This window comes from Melanerpes formicivorus, unplaced genomic scaffold, assembly GCF_026170545.1.
Source record: "Melanerpes formicivorus ecotype bairdi unplaced genomic scaffold, bMelFor1.0.p_v2 SCAF_96, whole genome shotgun sequence".
Taxonomy (NCBI): Eukaryota; Metazoa; Chordata; class Aves; order Piciformes; family Picidae; genus Melanerpes; species Melanerpes formicivorus.
In genome coordinates, this window is record NW_027142448.1 from 657,307 (window position 1) to 680,283 (window position 22,977).

Consider the following 22,977-nt stretch of genomic DNA (forward strand, 5'->3'; position numbering starts at 1 on the left):
CTCCTCTCCTCTCCTCTCCTCTCCTCTCCTCTCCTCTCCTCTCCTCTCCTCTCCTCTCCTCTCCTCTCCTCTCCTCTCCTCTCCTCTCCTCTCCTCTCCTCTCCTCTCCCTCCTCTCCCCTCCCCTCTCCTCCCCCTTCCCTTCCCTTCCCTTGTCTACTCTACTCTACTCTACTCTACTCTACTCTACTCTACTCTACTCTCCAATGCTATAGCTTCCTAATACACAAAATACCCTTTAGGGTTTCTCAGTACTCAGGAGAAATGACTATGGATGTTGCATGCATCTGCAAGTAGCATGATCCAGTAGTTTTAGGTTTGGAGCACAGCTCAGTTCAGGAACTGAAAGCTGTTAGTAGAAGACTCAAGTCTTCTGCTAAGGAGACCTTATTGCTGTCTACAGCTACCTGAAGGGAGGTTGTAGCCAGGAAGGGGTTGGTCTCTTCTCCCAGGCAACCAGCACCAGAACAAGAGGACACAGTCTCAAGCTGTGCCAGAGGAAGTTTAGGCTGGAGGTGAGGAGAAAGTTCTTCCCAGAGAGAGTCATTGGCTATTGGAATGTGCTGCCCAGGGAGGTGGTGGAGTCCCCATCCCTGGAGGTGTTCAAGGGGAGATTGGATGTGGCACTTAGTGCCATGGTCTAGTCATGAGGTCTGTGTTGATAGGTTGGACTTCATGATCTCAGAGGTCTTTTCCACCCTTATTGATTCTATGGTTCTATGATTCTCTGATAAGTCTTCTAGGACACTCTGAAAGATGATATTGCACTGTCCCAGGCAGCTCCACTCAGCTCCTGCCTACATAAAGTAGGGGCTGGAAAAGACCTCCAAGATCACCAAATACTTGAGTGGGAAGGGACCTTAAAGATCATCAAGTGCCATGGGCAGGGACATCTCCCACCAGACCAGGTTGTTCAAAGCCTCATCCAACCTAGACATAAGTTCTTCCAGGGATGAGATGTCCACAACTTCACTGGGCAACCTGCTCCAGTATCTCAGCACCCTCATAGTAAAGAACTTCTTCCTAATGTCCAATTTAAAGCTATCCTGCTCTAGTTTAAAACTATTGCCTCATGTCCTTATAATTAGTCCCTCTCCACCTTTTCTGTACCTTTCCAGTACCTTCAAGCACTGGAAGAAGGTCTCCCAGAGCCTTTTCTTCTCCAAGCTGAACAGACCCAACCAGCTCAGCCTGCCCTGGTAGGAGGTGCTCCATCCCTCTGATAATTTTGTGGCCCTCCTCTGGACCCCCTCCAGAAAAGATCCATGACCTCCTTGTGTTGGGGGCTCCAGAGATGGATGCAATACTCCAGGTGTGGTCTCACAAGAGCAGAGTAGAGGGGCAAAATCACCTCCCCTGACCTGCTGGCCATGCACCTTTTGGGTTGCTAGTGCACATTGCTGGCTCATGTCAAGCAGCCCATCAAACACTACCCCCAAGTCCTTTTCTGAAGGGTTGTTCTCAATCCACTTGTTGCCCAGCCTGTATTTGTGCTTGGAATTGCCCTTACCCAGGTGCAAGCCCTTGCACTTTGCCTTGTTGAACTTCATGACATTAACATGAAGACCATCAAGTCTAACCATTATCTGAACCAGCTAAACCAGATCTCTCAGCACCACATCTCTGCACCTTTGAAATGCCTCTAGGGATGGGGATTAAACCACCCCACTGGGGACCCTACTCCAGGGTTTGAGAACCATTGCAGTGAAAAAGTGTCTTCCAATATACAGCTTAAACTTCCACTAGTGCAACTGGTGACTATTTGCTCTCATCATCTCCCTTGACACTAAGGAGATGAGACTGATACCCAGCTGGCTCCAACCTCCTTTCAGGGAGTTGCAGAGAGCAAGGTCTCCCCTCAGCCTCCTTTTCTCCAAGCTCAACAACCCCAGTTCCCTCAGCCACTCCTCACCAGACCTGTTCTCTGAACCCTCACCAGCTTTGTTGTCCTTCTCTGGACATGCTCCAGCACCTCATAGTATCATAGTATCACAGTATCAGTCAGGGTTGGAAGGGACCACAAGGATCAGCTAGTTCCAACCCCCCTGCCATGGGCAGGGACACCCCACACTACATCAGCCTGGCCACAGCCTCAGCCAGCCTGGGCTTAAACACCTCCAGGGACAGGGCCTCGACCACCCCCAAATCCAGGCTGGGCAGGGACTGGCTGGAAAGCAGCCCTGAGGAGAGAGACTTGGGGGTGCTGGGGGAGGAGAAGCTCACCAGGAGCTCTCAGTGTGCACTTGCAGCCCAGAAAGCCAATCAGAGCCTGGGCTGCAGCAGGAGAAGTGTGGCCAGCAGGGCAAGGGAGGTGATTCTCCCCCTCTGCTCAGCTCTGGGGAGACCCCACCTGGAGTACTGCCTCCAGTTCTGGAGCCCCTATTCCAAGAGGGATGTGGAGGTGCTGGAAGGTGTCCAGAGAAGGGCCAGGAGGATGAGCAGAGGGCTGGAGCACCTCTCCTGTGAGGACAGACTGAAGGAGTTGGGGCTGTTCAGTCTGGAGAAGAGAAGGCTCCCAGGTGACCTCATTGTGGCCTTCCAGTATCTGAAGGGGGCTCCAGGAAGGCTGGGGAGGGACTGCTCAGGCTCTCAGGGAGTGATAGGACTAGGGGGAATGGAATGAAGCTGGAGGTGGGGAGATTGAGGCTGGAGGTGAGGAGGAAGTTCTTCCCCATGAGAGTGGTGAAGCCCTGGAATGGGTTGTCCAGGGAGGTGGTTGGGGCCCTGTCCCTGGAGGTGTTTAAGGCCAGGCTGGCTGAGGCTGTGGCCAGGCTGATGTAGTGTGGGGTGTCCCTGCCCATGGCAGGGGGGTTGGAACTAGATGATCCTTGTGGTCCCTTCCAACCCTGACTGATACTATGATACTATGATGCTATGATATTAGTGCTGCAGCCAATGCAACATAAACTGTGTGAAGCACCTGGGTGTTCAGAGGAAGAGCATCCAGCTCCTGAGGAGAATGGACACCATTGCAAAACCTTACACTTCTAAGGGTTGTTTTTTTGTCAGCTGAGGAGAGAGAGAAATTGTGCAATGTGAGACTTGTCATGCCTGAAGAGGGGGAACAGAGCAAAGGGAAGAGAAAGTTTAAGGAAAGCAAACTCTCTTCCTGAGAGCCAAACACCCTGCAGAAGTGTCTCATGGCAAAAGCAAACTGGCTCAGCAGGAGGTCTGTAAAATTAGAACAAACACAGGAAAAAATGTATCACAAAAGAATCCTGCAGAGCCCCATGGATGATCTCACATGCCTCCTCTGTCTCTGATCTCTCATTAGCATACACCTCACATTTATCTGCATTTGCATCTCCTCTGCCCTTCCAAGAACCATTGCTGACATCTCTTATCGCTGACAAGCACACAGCCTGAACACTGCAAACCTCCTGCTGAGAAAAGGAGCCTGAGGTTGAATGCCCAGGAACAGCCCCTGAGAGGAGCCTGATGGAGAGAGGTTGGGGACCAGTGCTGGGTGGCTGTGCCATCAGTTGCCATCACATGAAAACACTCATGGTTGGTTTAGAGCCCAAGCAACAGCACTGTGAACTGCCACTCAGGGTCAGTGGGTTTGCTAGATCTTGCTTTCACTCAAAGTAAAAGCTTTTCATAGTATCATAGTATCATAGTATGAGTCAGGGATGGAAGGGACCACAAGGATCATCTAGTTCCAACCCCCCTGCATTGGCAGGGAAATGCCACACTAGATCAGCCAGACCTACCTCATCCAGCTTCACACTCATAGATCAGCAAGGGTTGGAAGGGACCTCCAGAGATCACCTAGTCCATATCACAGTATCACAGTCTCACAGTATCACCAAGGTTGGAAGAGCCCTGGAGGATCATCAAGTCCAACCTGTCACCACAGACCTCATGACTAGACCATGCACCAAGTGCCACGTACAGTAGTCCATACCCCCTGCTAAAGCAGGTCTGCCTAGATCAGGTTGCACAGGATTGCAATGTCCAGGTGAGTTTTGAAAGTCTCCAGAGGAGACTCTGCAGCCTCCCTGGGCGTCATGGTCCAGTGCTGCAGCATCCTCAAAGGAAAGATTTTCCTTACCTCTTTTCCCCTGTGCAGCTTTGGCTCTTGGCAGAGGTGTCTGAGAGAACTTTACAGAGGTGTAAATTATTTCCTCACTTGCTTCAGCTGCTGAAGTTTCTGATCTGCTTCCTTCCATGCCAAAGCAGAGGGTGTCTGACAAGATGTTTCGATCAGGCTGTTGAGAGCCAGGGCACGGCGCCTGCAAAACAGGAAGCCTGAGGCTATATTAAGAAATCAAGTGTGAAGCTGCTCAAAAGAATCAAATATACAACAGAATGGAGAGCAGTGGAAGGGCAACAGCTCCTCAGGACAGAAGCAGAGGGGCAGTGAGAGCATGAAGTGAAAAAGGTGAATAGTGAGAGCACAAGATAAGCAATGGCTATGGCAAACTGGCAGCCCAACTGCTGTCAACAGGGAAAGGGAGGTGGACAGTGAGGATTAGAGAAGAAGCCTTGTGAGCTTGGGATACCTGTACTGGGAGCTCTTTCCACACCCAGCACCCCATGTCAAGTGTGCTCACAGGTGGGCACTGAGAGCTGGCATTCCTCAACACCTTCTCAGGCAACATCTCAACAGCAGCGGTGCAGGAGGGACATGGACAAACCTGGATACAAGGGTGAGGAAGGAACTAGGGCAGGTCTCCTGTGAGGAAAGACTGGGAGAGCTGGCACTGCTAGGCCAGAGAAGACACAGCCTAGGGAGCATCTTATTAATGTACATGGAATGGAATGGAATGGAATGGAATGGAATGGAATGGAATAGAATAGAATAGAATAGAATAGAATAGAATAGAATAGAATAGAATAGAATAGAATAGAATAGAATAGAATAGAATTAACCAGGTTGGAAAAGACCTTTGACATTGAGTCCAACCTATCACCCAACACCATCTGATCAATTAAACCATGGCACCAAGTGCCTCATCCAGGCTTTTCTTCAACACCTCCAGGGACATTGACTCCACCACCTCCCTGGGCAGCACATTCCAATGGCCAATCTCTCTTGCTGGGAAGAACTTCTTCCTGACATCCATTCTGAACCTCCCTGGCACAGCTTGAGACTGTGTCCTCTTGTTCTGGTGCTGGTTGCCTGGGAGAAGAGACCAACCCCCACCTGGCTACAACCTCCCTTCAGGGAGTTGGAGACAGCAACAAGGTCTCCCCTGAGCCTCCTCTTCTCCAGGCTAAGCAACCCCAGCTCCCTCAGCCTCTCCTCACAGGGCTGTGCTCCAGACCCCTCCCCAGCCTCCTTGCCCTTCTCTGGACATCTTCCAGCATCTCAACATCTTTCCTAAACTGAGGGGCCCAGAACTGGACACAGGACTCAAGGTGTGGCCTAACCAGTGTTGAGTACAGGGCACAATGACTTCCCTGCTCCTGCTGGCCACACTGTTCCTGATGCAGGCCAGGATGCCATTGGCCTTCTTGGCTGCCTGAGCACACTGCAGGCTCATGTTCAGCCTACTATCAACAGGTATCTCCAGGTCTCTCTCTACCTGGCTTCTCTCCAGCCACTCTGACCCCAGCCTGTAGCACTGCCTGGGGTTGTTGTGGCCAATGTGCAGAACCTGGCACTTGGATGTGTTCAATCTCCTGCCCTTGGACTCTGCCCATCTGTGCAGCCTGGCATGGTCCTTCTTCAGAGCTCTCCTACCCTCTAACAGATCAACTCCTGCCCCCAGCTTGGTGTCATGAGGTTCCCTCTGAACATCAGGGAACACTTTTTTACTGTGAGGGTGACTGAGCACTGGCAGAGGTTAGCCAGAGAGGTTGTGTTGTCCCCCTTCACGAAGAGCTCTCTGGACATGATGCTGGACAACTAGCTGCTGGTGACCTGGCTTGAGCAGAAGGTTGGACCAGATGCCCTTGAGAGGCTGTGACTCTCTGATGAGCAGTAACAGGGAAGGGCAGTGCTGTAGTGTTTTCTTCTGATGGTAGTGAAGTGACTGATTGCACCATGAAACGACAAGCAGGCAGCATACAGCTGATAGCTAAGAGTGAATACAGCTAAATCTGCCCCAGGGACTGACAACCCTTTTGATGAAGAAACTGTTCCTCATGTGCAGTGCAGCCTAAACAATGATCTCCCTGCCTGTTCAAGGAGAGGACAGTCTGGAGGTACACGGGGCGGAGTGCCCAGACCAAGCATGGTGATGAGGGAAGGAGGCAGGCAGTGGCTAGGTGACAGTGGTGTGGGGAAGCCTTCCAGCTTTCCTCAGTGAGGTGATCCAAGCCTGGATCCTCCAGGTCATTTCCAACCTTAGTTATACTGTGATACTGTGAAAGCCAACACACTCGAGAGGAGAGTATCATTCAGGGTTGGAAGGGACCACAAGGAGCATCCAGTTCCAACCCCCCTGCCATGGGCAGGGACACCCCACACTAGATCAGCCTGGCCACAGCCTCAGCCAGCCTGGCCTTAAACACCTCCAGGGACAGGGCCCCAACCACCTCCCTGCACAACCCATTCCAGGGCTTCACCACTCTCATGGGGAAGAACTTCCTCCTCACCTCCAGCCTCAATCTCCCCACCTCCAGCTTCATTCCATTCCCCCTAGTCCTAGCACTCCCTGAGATCCTGAGCAGTCCCTCCCCAGCCTTCCTGGAGCCCCCTTCAGATACTGGAAGGCCACAATGAGGTCACCTGGGAGCCTTCCCTTCTCCAGACTGAACAGCCCCAACTCCTTCAGTCTGTCCTCACAGGAGAGGAGCTCCAGCCCTCTGCTCATCCTCCTGGCCCTTCTCTGGACACCTTCCAGCACCTCCACATCCCTCTTGCAATAGGGGCTCCAGAACTGGAGGCAGTACTCCAGATGGGGTCTCAGCAGAGCTGAGCAGAGGGGGAGGATCACCTCCCTTGCCCTGCTGGCCACACTTCTCCTGCTGCAGCCCAGGATCTGATTGGCTTTCTGGGCTGCAAGTGCACACTGAGAGCTCCTGGTGAGCTTCTCCTCCCCCAGCACCCCCAAGGCTCTCTCCTCAGGGCTGCTTTCCAGCCAGTCCCTGCCCAGCCTGGATTTGTGCCTGGGATTGCCTCGATCCAGCTGCAGGACCCTGCATTTGCTATTGTTTAGATTGGACACCAGGAAAGTTTCTGTACTAGCACTGGAACAGGCTGCCCAGGGCAGCGGCGGAGCCACCGTCCCGGGATGCGTTAACAACCGCGCAGACAGGGTGCTTTGGGACACGCTTTAGTCGGCATGGCGGTGTTGGTGGCGGGACAGGATGATGCCAAAAGCCTTTTCCAGCCACAACGATTCCGTCAGACTTGGCTCTCCCAGGGGGAAGGCGACAAGGGACCCGGGTCACGTGACGGCTGGCGCGCACCACTCCTCACCCGCGTCGCTCTCCGGCGCCAAGCGACTCCCTGCGAGGGGCGGGGCACGGGGAGGGCCGTGCTTCCCCATTGGGCGAGCGGCTCCCGCCCGGAGCCTCTCTCCGCAGCGGCGGCCGGGTGGGAGGGGTTAGCCGAAGAGCTCCGCGGGGCTCATTGGAAGAAAAGCCAGGAACGGAGGAGGTTTTACGCCTCGTTTCATCTCCTATTAGAGGGAGTAAGGGAGGGAGGAGGGCTTTTGAGCCGCCACCTCCGTCCTCATAGGCTGCTAAAGCCCGCCCCTTTCCAGCTCCGCTTGTGATTTGCCAGCGGGCATGGCAGTCCCGGAGAGCGCCGCTTCTGCTACGCTCTTCCTGCTTCCGGTTCGCGGAGCGGGTGAAGGAAGCCGGTCGGGACCACGGAGGGGGCTGCTCTAGGCCGGCGCCGCCTGCGCTCCCCGGGCCGCCCCGCCACCGCCGAGCGCCCAGCATGGGATGCCCCTGAGCGCCGATCGCTCGGATCGCTCTTCCGTAGGCTTGGCCCTGCCCGGTGCGGGGACGCCGGACGAGTCCGGTGCGGCAGCAGGTGGGGGCTGGCGGCGGCGGCAGGTTGGGCTTCGGCCGGCGGGGCGAAGGGGCTGCAGGGAGAGGTGATGCTCTGGTGGAGAGGAGGGGGACACCGAAGCCCCAGGGGCCGTCGTCGGGGTGAAAGCGCGGTGTGCGCCGGGCGGGCTGCTGGCTCCCGGGGCTGGGCAGCGGGGCTGCGGGCCGGAGGGGCTGCGGGCCGGAGGGGCTGGCGGCCCCCCGCAGCCTGCCCGCGGGGCTGCCGGCCGGAGGGGCTGGCGTGTGCCACTGAGGTGTCCGGGGAAGCCGTGGCCGGCACGGCGAGCAGGTTCTGCTTTTGGTATCAGGAGAGGTGGATCACGAGTTCTTGTGTCACAGGCTCACTTCGGCGTTTCTTACCTCGTATTCGCGTCCAGCTTCGGAGCTGGGGCGGCCGCAGCAAGCTCTCAGGGTGGCCTCCGCAGAGCTCGGCAGTCGGTTGCTGGGCTCAGCAAACGAGGCAGTAGCAGGCTGGCTGTCCAGCTGCGGCTGGGGGCTGTGGTTTCACTTCTCCCGTCGTCTGCAGCTATCGTAGAATAGTTTTGACTGGAAAAAAAAAAACCCTTTAATATCGTCAAGTTCAACTGTTCTGTAACTCTGCCGAGGCTGGTGCCAAACCATGTCCCTCAGCACCGCATCTCTGTGCCTTTTGGGCACCTCTGGGGATGGGCATTCAACCACCTCCCTGGGCAGCCTGTGCCAGTGTTTGAGAACCCTTTCAGCGAAGAAGTTTCTTCTAATAATCAACCTAAACCTCCCCTGGTGCAACCAGAGGCCATTTCCTCTTATGCTATCCCTTGTTAGTAGCAAAGATCAACACCCACCTTGCTCCAACCTCCTTTTGGGTAGTTGTAGAGAGTGAGAATGTTTCCACTCAGCCTTCTTTTCCCCAGACTAAACAACCGCAGCTCCCTCAGCTGTGAGGGTCTTTACAAGACCTGTTCTCCAGGCCCTTCACCAGCTTTGTTGCCAGTCTCTGGAAGCTTTGTTGCCAGTCTCTGGAAGCTTTGTTGCCAGTCTCTGGGCCCTCTCCAGCATCTCAATGCTCTCATAGTGAGGGGCCCAAAACTGAACGCAGCACTCAAGGTGTGGCCTGACCAGTGCTGAGCACAGGAGGACAACCACTTCCCTGCTCCTGCTGGTCACACTGTTCCTGATACAGGCCAGGGTGCTGTTGGCCTTTGTGGCCACCTGGGCACACTGCTGGCTTACATGTATTGAAACCCATGATGAGAGAAGTAGCTTGCTGGTGCAATCACTGAGTGTTTCATACAGAATTTCTACCCTGAACCTGAGAAGCCAAATCTACAGTTCATCATTATAGTCATTACTGTTTCTTTGACTGATCTTAAGTGATAGGAGGAGAGGAACTGGCCTCAAGTTGCACCAGAGGAGGTTTAGATTGGACATTAGAAAGAGCTTCACTAAAGGGGTTCTCAAATACTGTAATAAGCTTGCCAGGGAGGTGGCTGAATTCTTATCCTTTGAGGTGTTGCAGAGATGTGGTGCTGAGGGACTTGGATTAGCATCAGGCTTTGTAGAGTTAGACAGTGGTTAGACACAGTGATCTTAGAGGTCTTTTCCAACCCCAGTGATTCTGTGACTCTCTGCTATGTAGGATGTCTCCATTTCTTTCTTCACCCATGGAAACAGAAGAGAGCTGTTCTGTGAAGCTGTGGCTTAGCAGTATTAAACATTTCCAGATCTTCAGCTAAAGTAGCACTAGAAAGATAACATCACTGCTAAGATTCAGCTGCTTGAACAAACAGAGCCTGCCTAATCAGTGGCTCTTCCCTGCAAGCTCTTCACATGAGAGCTGCAAGGGGGATTGATTAAAGACCTGGTAAATGATTTTCTGCTGAGTGATGTCTGGGTGTGATGTGATAACAAACAATGGCTTCTTCCCACAACCTACTCCAGCACTTGGCTTCGGGGGCTCTGCTCTGCCTAAATCAGTGCTCAGCTGCAAAACTTCTTATGGTCCCAAGGCAAAATTTGGAAGAGAGACTCAAATTGGACCACTGAGTTGTCTTTGACCATGCAAGAGATTTAGACTGAGTTTCTCTTGGAAGCTGTGAGATGTTCCTAGTTCTGATTTCTCATCTCTTGCAGTCAGGAGTGAGGAGGTGGCCAATCATTGACTCCTTGACCCTGAAGTTAGTTTGCAAAGGGACTGAAACATTTAATCCTCTGTGTCCTCTGTGTCCAGGATGTCATCACCATGCCATCCCTCTGCTGTGCTGCTAGTCTTTATGGCCCTTGCTGTTGGTGTGGGGGCTGAACAGCTGAAAGAGAGGAACTGTGATGTGATCGGCGATGAGAGCAGTGAATCACAAATGGAAAGAGCCCTGCTGAAGAAACTAGAGCCCCTCAGCCAAATAAGGTAGAGTGCAACACCCTGCAGGCCCCAGGGCTGTGCAGTGCCTTCCCTTAGGCCAAAGGGAGGGGAAGAGAGACTGCAGAATGGGTTCCCCTGGTGGTATGGGCTGTGACCTGGCTTCCAGGCCTTGCCTGTCTGCTGCTCTGAGCCTCGTTCTTTGTGATCCTACAGGCTGCTTGTTCTGTCCTCTTTCTGCTGCAGGTTTAATGTGACTGTGGAGAAAGGCAAAACAGAAGATTACCTCTACCAATTCAGGGTGTGCAGGGAGGTCAACAGCAGCTTGCATGACTTTGGTGGCCTAGTGCAAACAGACAGACAGAATGGGAAGACCACTGTCATAGGAAGGATCAATGAAACCCAGGTCTTCAATGGAAGTAAGATTGCGCTCCTCTGACTCGGTGTCTGCCTTTCTTCTGCTGCTTTGGATTCACAGCCTGTGTTATTCCTCTCTTGGCAGGTGACTGGATCATGCTGATTTATAAAGGAGGTGATTCATATGGCACACACTGCAGTGGTGAGAAGAGAAGAGCTGTGATAATGATTTCTTGCAAGCGGGGAGTTACAGCGGTGAGTGACACGTGAGGTGGGAGAGAAGCAGGAAGCTAGCAGCTGTTCACAAGCAGAAGGGCTTTCAGGAGGAAGGAAGCTTTCTTTCCATGCTCTAGAGGCCATTGCCTTGCCTGTGCTCTGGTGAAACTGAGCATTGCCTGTGGGTATCTCTCTCACATGACTTAACTTCTTCCCCGACTGCAGAGTTCCTTCAGCATTATTTCGGAGGAGCGGGAGAAGGAGCAGGAGTGTTTCTACCTCTTTGAGATGGACAGCAGCCTGGCTTGTCCAGCTGAGGAGTCTCACCTCAGCGTTGGCTCTATCCTACTGATCATGTGAGTCATTGGAAGAGCTCTTTGTTCCCGAGCCAGAATCTCCAGTGCCGTTTAGAAACACGGCAAAGGCTGTGCTGGAGTATCCACACCCGGTTAGATGTCACCGTGCCTCTGGGCATTTTGGCTGAAAGCTCCTGCTCAAGGCATGATGCTGCAGAGCTGCTCTGTTTCCTCTAGACATCCTCCTTCAAAATGTCCAGACCAGGGTGCTGAAACACAGCTGATGTGGCTTCCTAAAATGGTATAAGAGCTCTTTGCCAGAGTTGGGAATCCAGAGCAGGAATCTTGACTCATTTTCCACAGCAGCACTACCTCGTGCTGCTGAAGCACTTAGAGTGGCAGATCAGTGTTTTGGGGACCCTGTCTGGTCTGGTCTGAGCAGCTCTGTTCTTGAGTGGTGCTTGTCTGCTTGCTGTAACAGCAGTATGAGGCAGGGAGCTGGCTCAGGTCATCTATAGGGTTTCCTTAGCATTGGTACTCAGTTGTTTTATTATTTGACTTCTCTTTGTTTCTGAAATGCTGCCCTCCAGCTTTGCTTCACTGATTGCAGTCTACATCATCGGTGGCTTCCTCTACCAGCGCCTTGTGGTGGGAGCAAAGGGCATGGAGCAGTTTCCTCACTTTGCCTTCTGGCAAGACCTGGGCAATTTGGTGGCGGTGAGTGAAAAGCCCTCTGTATTCCCAGCTTGGGCAGACCTGCCAGCAGGCTGTCACAGCAGCACCCAGGTTGGAAGAGACCTCAAAGATCATCGAGTCCAACCTGTCACCACAGACCTCATGACTAGACCATGGCACCAAGTGCCACATCCAATCCCCTCTTCAACACCTCCAGGGATGGGGACTCCACCACCTCCCTGGGCAGCACATCCCAATGATGAATGACTCTCTTTCTGGGAAGAACTTTCTCCTCACCTCCAGCCTAAACTTCCCCTGGCACAGCTTGAGACTGTGTCCTCTTGTTCTGGTGCTGCTTGTCTGGGAGAAGAGACCAACCCCCACCTGGCTACAACCTCCCTTCAGGTAGTTGGATATAGCAACAAGGTCTCCCCTGAGCCTCCTCTTCTCCAGGCTAAGCAACCCCAGCTCCCTCAGCCTCTCCTCACAGGGCTGTGCTCAAGGCCTCTCCCCAGCCTTGTTGCCCTTCTCTGGGCACCTTCAAGTCTCTCAATGTCCTTCTTAAACTGAGGGGCCCAGAACTGGACACAGGACTCAAGGTGTGGCCTAACCAGTGCTGAGCACAGGGCACAATGACTTCCCTGCTTCTGCTGGCCACACTATTCCTAATGCAGGCCAGGATGCCATTGGCCCTCTTGGCAGTGCACCTTGAGGCAGAAGAGGAGGACAGCTGCTTTAATTTTCTTGAGTACTCTTATTTTAGAATCCTTGCTGACACTTATGTAGCAGTTGCAGGATAGTTGTAGGAAATAACAAATTAGGACATGTGCTGGAGGTTGAAATGCTTGTGCCCATCTCCCTGCAACCCTTCCCTGGTCACTTTAGGTAGTGCCATTTATCTTTAATGCTCACATCAGCTTAATGTTGCTGCATGCTGTAAATCAGTATGCCCAGAGCTTTCAACACCATGCAGCATGTTTCTCTGTGTGCTTCCCTTGTCAAGACAAGCTCTGGGGACCTGTCTCAGCACAGGGTCAGGCAGAATTCCTTAGCTGAGGAGGAATCACAGGAGCAGGGAAGTGATTGTCCCCCTGAACAGGGCACTGGTAAGGCCACACCTTGAGTCCTGGATTCAGTTTTGGGGTCATCACTACAAGACATTAAGGTGCTGGTGAAGGGTTTGGAGAATGGATCTTCTGAGGAGTGATTGAGGGAACTGGGGTTGTGTAGCTTGGAGAAAAGGATGCTGAGGGGAGACTTGCTCTCTGCAACCTACTTGAAAGGCAGTTGTAGTGGGTTGGATGTTGGTCTCTTCTCCCTAGGAAGAAAGATGAGAGGAAATAGCCTCAGGTTGGGTATTAGAACCTTCTTCCCTGAAGAAGGGGTTCTCAGGAACTGGAACTGCTTGAATCCCCATCCCTGGAGGGATTTTCAAGGATGCAGAGAGATGTGGTGCTGATAGACAGAGTTTAGCAGCAGACTTGGGAGAACTAGAGAAGGGTTGGACTGAGGATTCCTGAAGCTTCATGTCTCAAGCTGTGCCAGGGGAGGTTTAGGCAGGAGGTGAGGAGAAAGTTCTTCCCAGCAAGAGAGATTGGCCATTGGAATGTGCTGCCCAGGGAGGTGGTGGTAGTCCCCATCCCTGGAGGTGTTCAAGAGGGGACTGGATGTGGCACTTGGTGCCACGGTTTAGTTAGTCCTGAGGTGCTGGGTGACAGGTTGGACTCTATGATCTCTGAGGTCTCTTCCAACCTCATTGATTCTATTCTATGGCCTCTAAAGGTCTTTTCCAGCTGCAATGATTCTGTGCTACTATGATTCTAAGCTGGTTGTTGCTTTAGATGCTGAGCCAGGTGCACTCTCCTTTGCTTGCAGGATGGCTGTGACTTTGTCTGCAGATCCAAGCCCCGAAGCGCACCGGCTGCGTACCGCGGCGTGGGCGACGACCAGCTGGGGGAGGAGTCTGAGGAGCGGGATGACCACTTGCTGCCCATGTGATGTGAAGCCTCCAACACCGAGCTCTGCTCTCCCCACCTCTCCCAGTGCTTGTTCAGCCGGGTGCCTCCCAGCCAGTTCTCCTTCTCTCACTTCTGCTGTTCTTTATGCTGTTTGCTTTCACTGTCTCTGGTGTGTCAGGTCCCACGGCTGCCTCTGGGTGTGAAGGGCACCGGTGCCTGATGGCATGGCTGATGAATTTAATGCTGTTTGAGGGGGGGTTTAACTGCAGCAGAGCTGGAGCAGGGGCAAAAGTGCTGAGAGTTGAGTAGAAGACAGTAAGAAAGCAATATGAGCATTCAGCACTGAGCAGGACCAGGAGCTGGATCACTGAGAGGCAAAGCCACCGTGGATGGGTGTGGGGAAGGGAAAGGTGACCATGTAGGAAGGATCTCTGGTGATTTGGGTTGGGGTTTTTTTTCCTTAATACTTTTTTTTTCCAGCCCTCTTCTCCAGGGGGCTGCAGGATTTGTAAGACACTGGAACTACTTTTCTTGGAGTGAATTTTCAGCTTCTCTAGCCTCTGCACTGCTGTGCACCATTGCTGCCAGCACAACCTGCACCCTGCTCTCCGTCAGACTCTGCCAGGGTGGAAGAGTCATTAGCACCTCTGCAGTCTGTCCTTTCCCTAATGGCTCTACAGCAGTTTTCCTTCAGTAACTGTCAAGGGATGCTTGCCATCCTCTCAGGCTGGAGAGGGGCAATGCTAAAAAGCCAAACAAAAAAAACCTCATAGGAATTAAATGCAGCCTGACTTTCTGGTTGGGTCAAAATACTGCCTCAGTCTTCATGGCTGCTGAGAAACAAAAGGAAATGATGTCCTGCTGAGCAAAGGAAACATGTACTGAGACAGAAATGGAGAGGGGCAGCTGCCACTTGAGTTCTGTGACATGCTACCCTTCTGGTAGGCTTTCCCTTGAAGCTGCCAGCATTATTTGTGCTTAAGAAAGGAACCACAGAAGCTGAGGATGCTGCTTTCTACTTGCACTGACAGGTCGGCTTCCCTCAATCACTGTCCCCTTAAGCTAGGTACAGACCAGTCCCACACCCTCTGCAGATGGTACTTGCATTCTGCTACTGGCTGGGAGTGAGGGAGGCCTTCTCCTAGGGCCCTGGTGGAAAGCAGGTACAGCTGAGTTGCAAGACTTCATTGGAACCTTCAAGTACTCTCTTTCCCAATTGCTTTCATTTAAGGGACTAGACACAGCAACCCTATTTTGTCCTGTTGTGAATTGCCCTCTCTGAAGGGCAGAGGCTGTGAACAAGCAAGCCACTCCTGTTAACAGCAGAGTACAGACAAGCTTTGTAGGTTCTTAATACTGCCAAAGCAGTCTGAACTGATAGAGGGGCACAAGGGTGGCCCTGCTTTCGTGGCTGGGTTTGGAGTGGGCAAACAATTCCTGCTTTCTTACCATAGAATGGTAGCAGGGGGTGGAAGGGACCTCTGGAGATCAGACTCCAATCCCCCTGACAAAGCAGGATTACCTAGGGCAGGTCACACAGGAACACAGCCAGACAGGTCTTGAAAGGCTCCAGAGGAGACTCCACAGCCTCTCTGGGCAGCCTGTTCCAGGGCTCTGTGACCCTCACAGTGAAGAAGTTTCTCCTCATGTTGAGGTGGAACTTCCTGTGGTCCAGTTCGTATCCTTTGCCCCTTGTCCTAGCACAGGCACCACTGAAGAGACTGGCCCCTTCTTGACACCCACCCTTTAGGTATTTGTAAACATTAGTGAGATGCTTTCTCAGTCCTCTGCAGACTAAACTGCCCCAGGTTTCTCAGCCTGTCCTCACAAGACAGATGTTCCAGTCCTTGGATCATCTTTGCAGCCCTCTGTTGGACTCCCTCGACTCTATCCCTGTTCCTCTTGAACTGGGGAGTCCAAATCTGGCCACAGTACTCCAGCTGTGGTCTCACTAGGGCAGAATAGGCTGGGAGAACCTCCCTTGACCTGCTGGACACTTCTTAACGCACCCCAGGCTACCCTTGGCTTTCTTGGCCACAAGGACACGTTGCTGCCCCATGGATGACTTTATGACTCCCAGGTCCTTTGCCATGGAGCTGCTTCCCAGCGGGTCAGCCCCTGATCTGTGCTGCTGTGTGGTGGTGTTCCTCCCCAGGTGCAAGACTTTACCCTGACTCTTGTTGAACCTCATTAGGTTCCCAACTCTTGCTGAATGGCCACACAGCCTTTCCAGTGCATCTTTTTTCCTGTTACAGTCTCAATCTTCCTCCTAACAGAGGAAACATAGGAAGCTGCCAAGCCTGTTACTGTTTCTCATGGTGGTGACTAAGGTAATATTTCCTTTGGGTTTTTTTTGGTACAAAACACATCTTTCAAGAATAAAATGACAAGAAACCTGGTGCAGTGTTGTGCTGATGAGTGGGAGCTTTCCTTGGGGTCAGGGACTCTTGCTTACCCTAAGGGCCTCTGTGTGTGGTGCCTTGTGCCTGCGCTATGTCTAAACCAGACATCTTTCCTAGTACATGGGGGGTGTCTGCTGCTACCTTGTCTCACAGAAGAGGCTCTCTGACACAGCTTTCAAAACTGAAACTTGAAAAGGTCAGGTAGTTTTGCAGGGGAAGTTTCCTAGGTTGTGTATTTCACTGCAACCATAAAACCCCAAAGCAGCTTTTTGATGCAGGTTGTACTTCCCCAACACTTAACGTGGGGCTCAAAAGGCAGCCACCCTCTGCAAAGCCCCCACAAGATTGGGGTTCTGCTTTTGTTAGGTTTCAGGGGGTTGGGGTTTATCATAGTATCAGTCAGGGTTGGAAGGGACCACAAGGATCATCTAGTTCCAGCCCCCCTGCCATGGGCAGGGACACCCCACACTACATCAGCCTGGCCACAGCCTCAGCCAGCCTGGCCTTAAACACCTCCAGGGACAGGGCCCCAACCACCTCCCTGCACAACCCATTCCAGGGCTTCACCACTCTCATGGGGAAGAACTTCCTCCTCACCTCCAGCCTCAATCTCCCCACCTCCAGCTTCATTCCATTCCCCCTAGTCCTATCACTAGAATAGAATCAGTAAGGTTGGAAAAGACCTCAGAGATCATCAAGTCCAAGCTGTCACCCAACACCTCATGACTAACTAGACCATGGCACCAAGTGCCAGATCCAATCCCCTCTTGAACACCTCCAGGGATGGGGACTCCACCACCTCCCTGGGCAGCACATCCCAATGGCCAATTACTCTCCCAGTGAAGAACTTTCTCCTCCCCTCCAGCCTAAACCTCCCCTGGCACAGCCTGAGACATGAAGCTTGAGGAATCAGAAAAGGTGAGAGGTGGTTTGTAAAATCACTTCCTTGGGTGTGTGGCTGGGGGAGGCACTTAACCTCTTCATGCTTTGTGTAACTTCTTTTCCCCCCTCTGTTAGTTTGAAGCAGAGGTGCTTTGGAAAGGGAACTCCTGCCCAAGCTTCCACCTTTACTAAGCTGGTCACAAAACTTCAGGATCCCACCTCTGCTCCTTAAATTGCAACCTGGAGGGGCTGAAAGGGATGGACTCAGCCTCTACCTTCATTCTACCCCTTGGAAAGAAGGACTAGCACTGCAGGCTTAGTATTCAGTTGTGGGAGGGTGTGTTTTTGTTTTGCAGCTTTGTCTGAGGAAGAGGAGTACTTGTTTTATACAACACAAAGCAAAATGATAGAAAAAGGGAGCCTGAGGCAGGCACTCCAAGCCTGCCAGCTTCACTTGTGTCCCATAAGCTCTCCTGAGAGTAATGAAGACAGACACAAAAAATACAAACTGATAAAAAGAACATCCAACCCCAGCCCAGACAACCCAAAACCAAAGCCCCAGACGACGTTCTGAAGAGCCTTGGTGCTCATGGAAACTGCTTTGGATCTGTAAATTATGCCCAAGCACAACAGGGAGACACAATCCAAGTGCTGCAGGGTTCCCTCGTGTAAGACAATCCCCCTCCCCTTTGATTTTCCCCTCACTGTCATAAGCACTCAGGATCAATTCTCTTCGGACTGGTTCAGAGAGGAGCATCTGAGTGAATAGCTGCCACAAGACACTGTCTTCACTCTGCCTCTGGACAGGAGACAGTCAAGCTAAGGCAGCTCCCATTGCCATGGGCCTTCAAGTTTGGTATGCATGCTGGAATGGCTGTTACACCCACTTAACGAGCAGCCTATTGAAGAGGGGAACAGCTTCTGCTCAACTCGTTCCTCCACCTCTGTCACTTGGAATTCACTAGTTCCCCCTCTTAAATGCTCCAAGCACACAGCTGCTCCCACTGCCCCTGTGGGACTGGCTCTTCCTGTGCCTCAAGTTCTGGCACAGTGACATTCAAAACAAAGATCCAGCAGACTTGCTGCAGCAAAACAAAGGGGCAAAGGCAGCTCCCTTTCAGGAGTCTGCTAAGTCAGAAAGAAGTCCCCAGAACAATGTGTTACATGGAGAGACATACTCCAAATTAAGAAGGAAAGATATTTCAAAGCCCCAGGTGGGAGTTTTCCTCCCCCTTGTAGCACCATTAGGAGACCAAGACCTGGGCTTGTGCATGGCAGTTCAAACCAGAGAACCTTCTCATTCTTGTATGCAAGGCCACAGGGGACTGCCCCATTCTTCCCTGCCCCAGAAGGATGCTCTGCCCTGGGGTCAAAGCCAAAGTGAGAAGTCTGGCTTTGGAGCTTTTAAGTCTCTTTGAGGACATTGATCTTGGCACAGATCTTAAGAGCTGGTCCCAGCTTGATGTTCATGGCACTCATGAGGTGTTCCTCCTTCAGAAGCAACAGGGCCTGGCCATCAATCTCCTGGGAGCGAAACTCCTCAGCAATCTCTTGGCACCCTGTGAAAGACAACAAAAAGTCAACACTGAGAAACAGATGTGTGCTGGTCACTCCCTTCATGCCCATTCTTTGAGCTCCTGGCAGGCACAAAAGCCAAGCTAGGAATCTAACCAGCCCCACTCCAGTGTCTGCCTGAGGACACAGGCTACTTGAGACATACAAGTCCTCCACCTGCATGACCTACTCCAACTCAGAAACGTACAGCAGTACCACAGAAGCACTAGGCACCACTGGCAGTTAGAACAAACCTTTATTTAGAATAAACCAAACCAGGTTGGAAGAGACCTTCAAGATCATTGTGTCCAACCCATCAACCAATCCAACACCACCCAAACAGCTAACCCATGGCACCAAGCACCCCATCAAGTCTCCTCCTGAACACCTCCAGTGATGGTGACTCCACCACCTCCCCGGGCAGCACATTCCAATGGGCAATCACTCTCTCTGGGTAGAACTTCTTCCTAACATCCAACCTAAACCTCCCCTGGCACAGCCTGACACTGTGTCCTCTTGTTCTGTTGCTGGCTGCCTGGGAGAAGAGACCAACCCCCACCTGGCTACAACCTCTCTTCAGGTAGTTGTAGAGAGTGATAAGGTCTCCCCTGAGTCTTCTCTTCTCCAGGCTAAGCAACCCCAGCTCCCTCAGCCTCTCCTCACAGGGCTGTGTTCCAAACCCCTCACCAACTTTGTTGCCCTTCTCTGGACTTGTTCCAGCAAGTCAACCTCCTTCCTACACTGAGGAGCCCAGAACTGGACACAGGACTCAAGGTGTGGCCTAACCAGTGCAGTGTACAGGGGCAGAATGACCTCCCTGCTCCTGCTGGCCACGCTGTTCCTGATGCAGGCCAGGATGCCACTGGCCCTCTTGGCTGCCTGGGCACACTGCAGGCTCATGTTCAGCCTACCATCAACCAGCACCCCCAGGTCCCTCTCTGCCTGGCTGCTCTCAGCCACTCTGACCCCAGCCTGTAGCACTGCCTGGGGTTGTTGTGGCCAATGTGCAGAACCTGGCACTTGGATGTGTTCAATCTCATGCCCTTGGACTCTGCCCATCTGTCCAGCCTGTCCAGGTCCCTCTGCAGAGCCTCTCCTACCCTCCAGCAGATCAACTCCTGCCCCAGCTTGGTGTCATCAGCAACTTTACCGATGATGGACTCAATGCCCTCATCCAGATCATCAATAAAGATGCTAAAGAGCACAGGGCCCAGCACTGATCCCTGGGGCACACCACTGGTGCCTGGCTGCCAGCTGGCTGTGGCACCATTCACCACCACTCTCTGGGCTCGGCCATCCAGCCATCACTCCTTCCAGAAAGAGACAACAAATTTCCCCATGCTCCTGGATCAGAGAGGTGCAGGAGAAGATCTCAGTTTCACCTTGCAGCGACGCAATAAACTCATACACCTCCTCCACGCTCCAACGACTAGGGTTGCTGGACAGGAAGACTGGGTTGATGCCATGCAGATCTGGGGTAGGTGGAGCCATACTAGAGTTTGCCAGGTCCCTCTCTCCATGCCCAGCCCTTACTGACAGGGGTCCTGGAGATGTAGGGGACAAAGCTTCATCATAGCTGGAGTTATCAGAGCCTCGACTTGAGTCTTCCTGGCCCTACAAGAGCATAGGAACAAAGGAAAACAAAATACATTTTGTGAAGCAATTCCCAATGGCTAGGTGCCAAACCACTGGAGACAGCCAAAGTCATCCCAGTCTCAAGCTGTTGGTCCAGGGAAAGCTGACACATGAGCTCCCTGATACCAGTAAGGGATGACTTCATTCTTGCTTCCCTTCCTCTCCCTTCTCCCCATCCTCTCCCAGTCCATTCCTCTTCCCCAAATCAGCACTGGAGGTCGTTCTAACCTTCTATAAACAGATTCAAATCATCCATGTGGAAGAACACTAATCAAATAGGAGAAGTGGACAGACTTTCACCAAGGCTGTCATGCTGATCTCACTCCCTCAGACCTTAAGGTACACATGGGAGTGAAGGTGTACAAACGTGAATCCCCTCTCTGCAGCTGACAGCCAATAGAGCTGCTCAGTGCTCCTTCTGTAACAACCAGGGAATCAGTAAGGCTGGAACAGACCTCAGAGGTCATCAAGTCCAACCTCTGCCTGTTTTTTGAAGACTGTTGTTAATAGTGAGTAAAGCCCAGAGTGACTGTTTCAAGGTGTAGAGAGTCAAACACAGAATCATAGAATCAGTAAGGATGGAAAAGACCTCAGGGATCATCAAGTCCCACCTGGCACCCAACACCTCATGACTGCTAGACCATGGCACCAAGTGCCACATTCAATCCCCTCTTGGAGCACCTCCAGGGATGGAGACTCCACCACCTCCCTGGGCAGCACATCCCAGTGGCCAATTACTCCTTCTGGGAAGAACTTTCTCCTCACCTCCAGCCTAAACTTCCCCTGGGGCAGCTTGAGACAACCCTGTCGGTGTGCACTCAGCACATCCTAGTATCATAGTATCAGCCAGGGTTGGAAGGGACCACAAGGATCATCTAGTTCCAACCCCCCTGCCATGGGCAGGGACACCCCACACTACATCAGCCTGGCCAGAGCCTCAGCCAGCCTGGCCTTAAACACCTCCAGGGACAGAGCCTCAACCACCTCCCTGGACAACCCATTCCAGGGCTTCACCACTCTCATGGGGAAGAACTTCCTCCTCACCTCCAGCCTCAATCTCCCCACCTCCAGCTTCATTCCATTCCCCCTAGTCCTAGCACTACCTGATGCATCCTGTACGACTCCATCCACTGGCACAGGGCAGCAGTGACAACTTTCTCACAGGGAGGCCTGGCTGAAGGCAGAGAGGACTGCGCCCTTACCCTGTGGCGCTTGCCCTGCATCTTGGTGCGCGCCATGTCGGAGCTGCTGCGCCGCGAGCCCCGCCGGCGCACTCGAGCGTAGTTGGCTTCCTGGAAGTCCTTCAGCTTCTTCCTCTGCAGCCGAAACTGATGGCTGCAGCTCACGTTGTACCTCGAGTAAGCAGAAGCAGAGCAGCAGTTAGGGAACAGCCACTACCTAAAGCTAGTGCTCACTGCTTCCTCTAGATGGGGATAAAACGCCTCTTTACCATCAGGTTTATTCCTTCTCCTCTTTGGAATAGAACAGAACAGGGGAGAGGAGAACAGGGGAGAGGAGAACAGGGGAGAGGAGAACAGGGGAGAGGAGAACAGGGGAGAGGAGAACAGGGGAGAGGAGAACAGGGGAGAGGAGAACAGGGGAGAGGAGAACAGGGGAGAGGAGAACAGGGGAGAGGAGAACAGGGGAGAGGAGAACAGGGGAGAGGAGAACAGGGGAGAGGAGAACAGGGGAGAGGAGAACAGGGGAGAGGAGAACAGGGGAGAGGAGAACAGGGGAGAGGAGAACAGGGGAGAGGAGAACAGGGGAGAGGAGAACAGGGGAGAGGAGAACAGGGGAGAGGAGAACAGGGGAGAGGAGAACAGGGGAGAGGAGAACAGGGGAGAGGAGAACAGGGGAGAGGAGAACAGACCAGAACAGGTTGGAAAAGACCTTCGAGGTCATCAATTCCAACCTATCACCCAACACCATCTGATCAACTAAACCATGGCACCAAGTGCCTTATCCAGGCTCTTCCTAAACACCTCCACTGATGGTGACTCCACCACCTCCCTGGGCAGCACATTCCAATGGCCAATCTCTCTTGCTGGGAAGAACTTCTTCCTAACATCCAGCCTAAACCTCCCTTGGCACAGCCTGAGACTGTGTCCTCTTGTTCTGGTACTGCTTGCCTGGAAGAAGAGACCAACCCCCACCTGGCTACAACCTCCCTTCAGGGAGTTGTAGAGAGCAAGAAGGTCTCCACTGAGCCTCCTCTTCTCCAGGCTAAGCAAGCCCAGCTCCCTCAGCCTCTCCTCACAGGGCTGTGCTCCAGACCCCTCCCCAGCTTTGTTGCCCTTCTCTGGACACCTTCAAGTCTCTCAATGTCCTTCTTAAACTGAGGGGCCCAGAACTGGAAGGAATCAGTCCAGGCTTCTGGTACAAGCAGTATTTGCACACCAGAGGCTTGATCCAACATCTGAAGGGTCAATTAAGTCATTCCCTGAAGGGAAAAAAGACCTGTAACAAGCACCCTGCTATTAGCTGGAGGCAGCAATGATTGGTCTACCTTCCTACCAGGATTTTTTTAACCCAGTGCTCCCTTGTGTCTTCTGTCTAGCACCAATGCAGGCAGACAGCTACAAATCTGCATTTGTTCACTCAGTTACATGGATGCTTGAAGGGAAGGCTTTTTGAGGCCCAGAATTTCCCCCTGTTTGTTCCCCCCCCCCATTTTCTGAGCAAGTCAGAAATCCTCCACAGCACACCCGCCCCTCCAGA

The 22,977-nt window shown here is 52.7% G+C and overlaps 2 protein-coding genes across 5 annotated transcripts in view; one reads left to right on the plus strand and one right to left on the minus strand.

Moving 5' to 3' along the window:
* The first annotated feature begins 7,719 nt into the window (after positions 1-7,719).
* Positions 7,720-16,185, plus strand: M6PR (mannose-6-phosphate receptor, cation dependent). Its single transcript, XM_068166040.1, has 7 exons — positions 7,720-7,932; positions 10,159-10,332; positions 10,531-10,703; positions 10,787-10,896; positions 11,083-11,213; positions 11,744-11,870; positions 13,704-16,185. The coding sequence occupies exons 2-7, from the start codon at positions 10,160-10,162 to the stop codon at positions 13,824-13,826; spliced, it is 837 nt and encodes a 278-aa protein (XP_068022141.1). The 5' UTR covers positions 7,720-7,932; position 10,159; the 3' UTR covers positions 13,827-16,185.
* A 2,063-nt stretch (positions 16,186-18,248) lies between these two features.
* The window catches only part of PHC1 (polyhomeotic homolog 1), a 28,448-nt gene continuing 23,719 nt past the window's right edge, over positions 18,249-22,977 (minus strand). For all 4 annotated transcript variants that reach the window (XM_068166037.1, XM_068166038.1, XM_068166036.1 and 1 more), the window contains 3 exons: positions 21,462-21,612; positions 20,007-20,238; positions 18,249-18,629 (listed from right to left, as the gene is read on the minus strand). In XM_068166037.1, the coding sequence (XP_068022138.1) occupies positions 18,475-18,629; positions 20,007-20,238; positions 21,462-21,612 (538 nt within the window). In that variant the 3' untranslated portion in view covers positions 18,249-18,474. The remainder of the gene's footprint in view (positions 18,630-20,006; positions 20,239-21,461; positions 21,613-22,977) is intronic.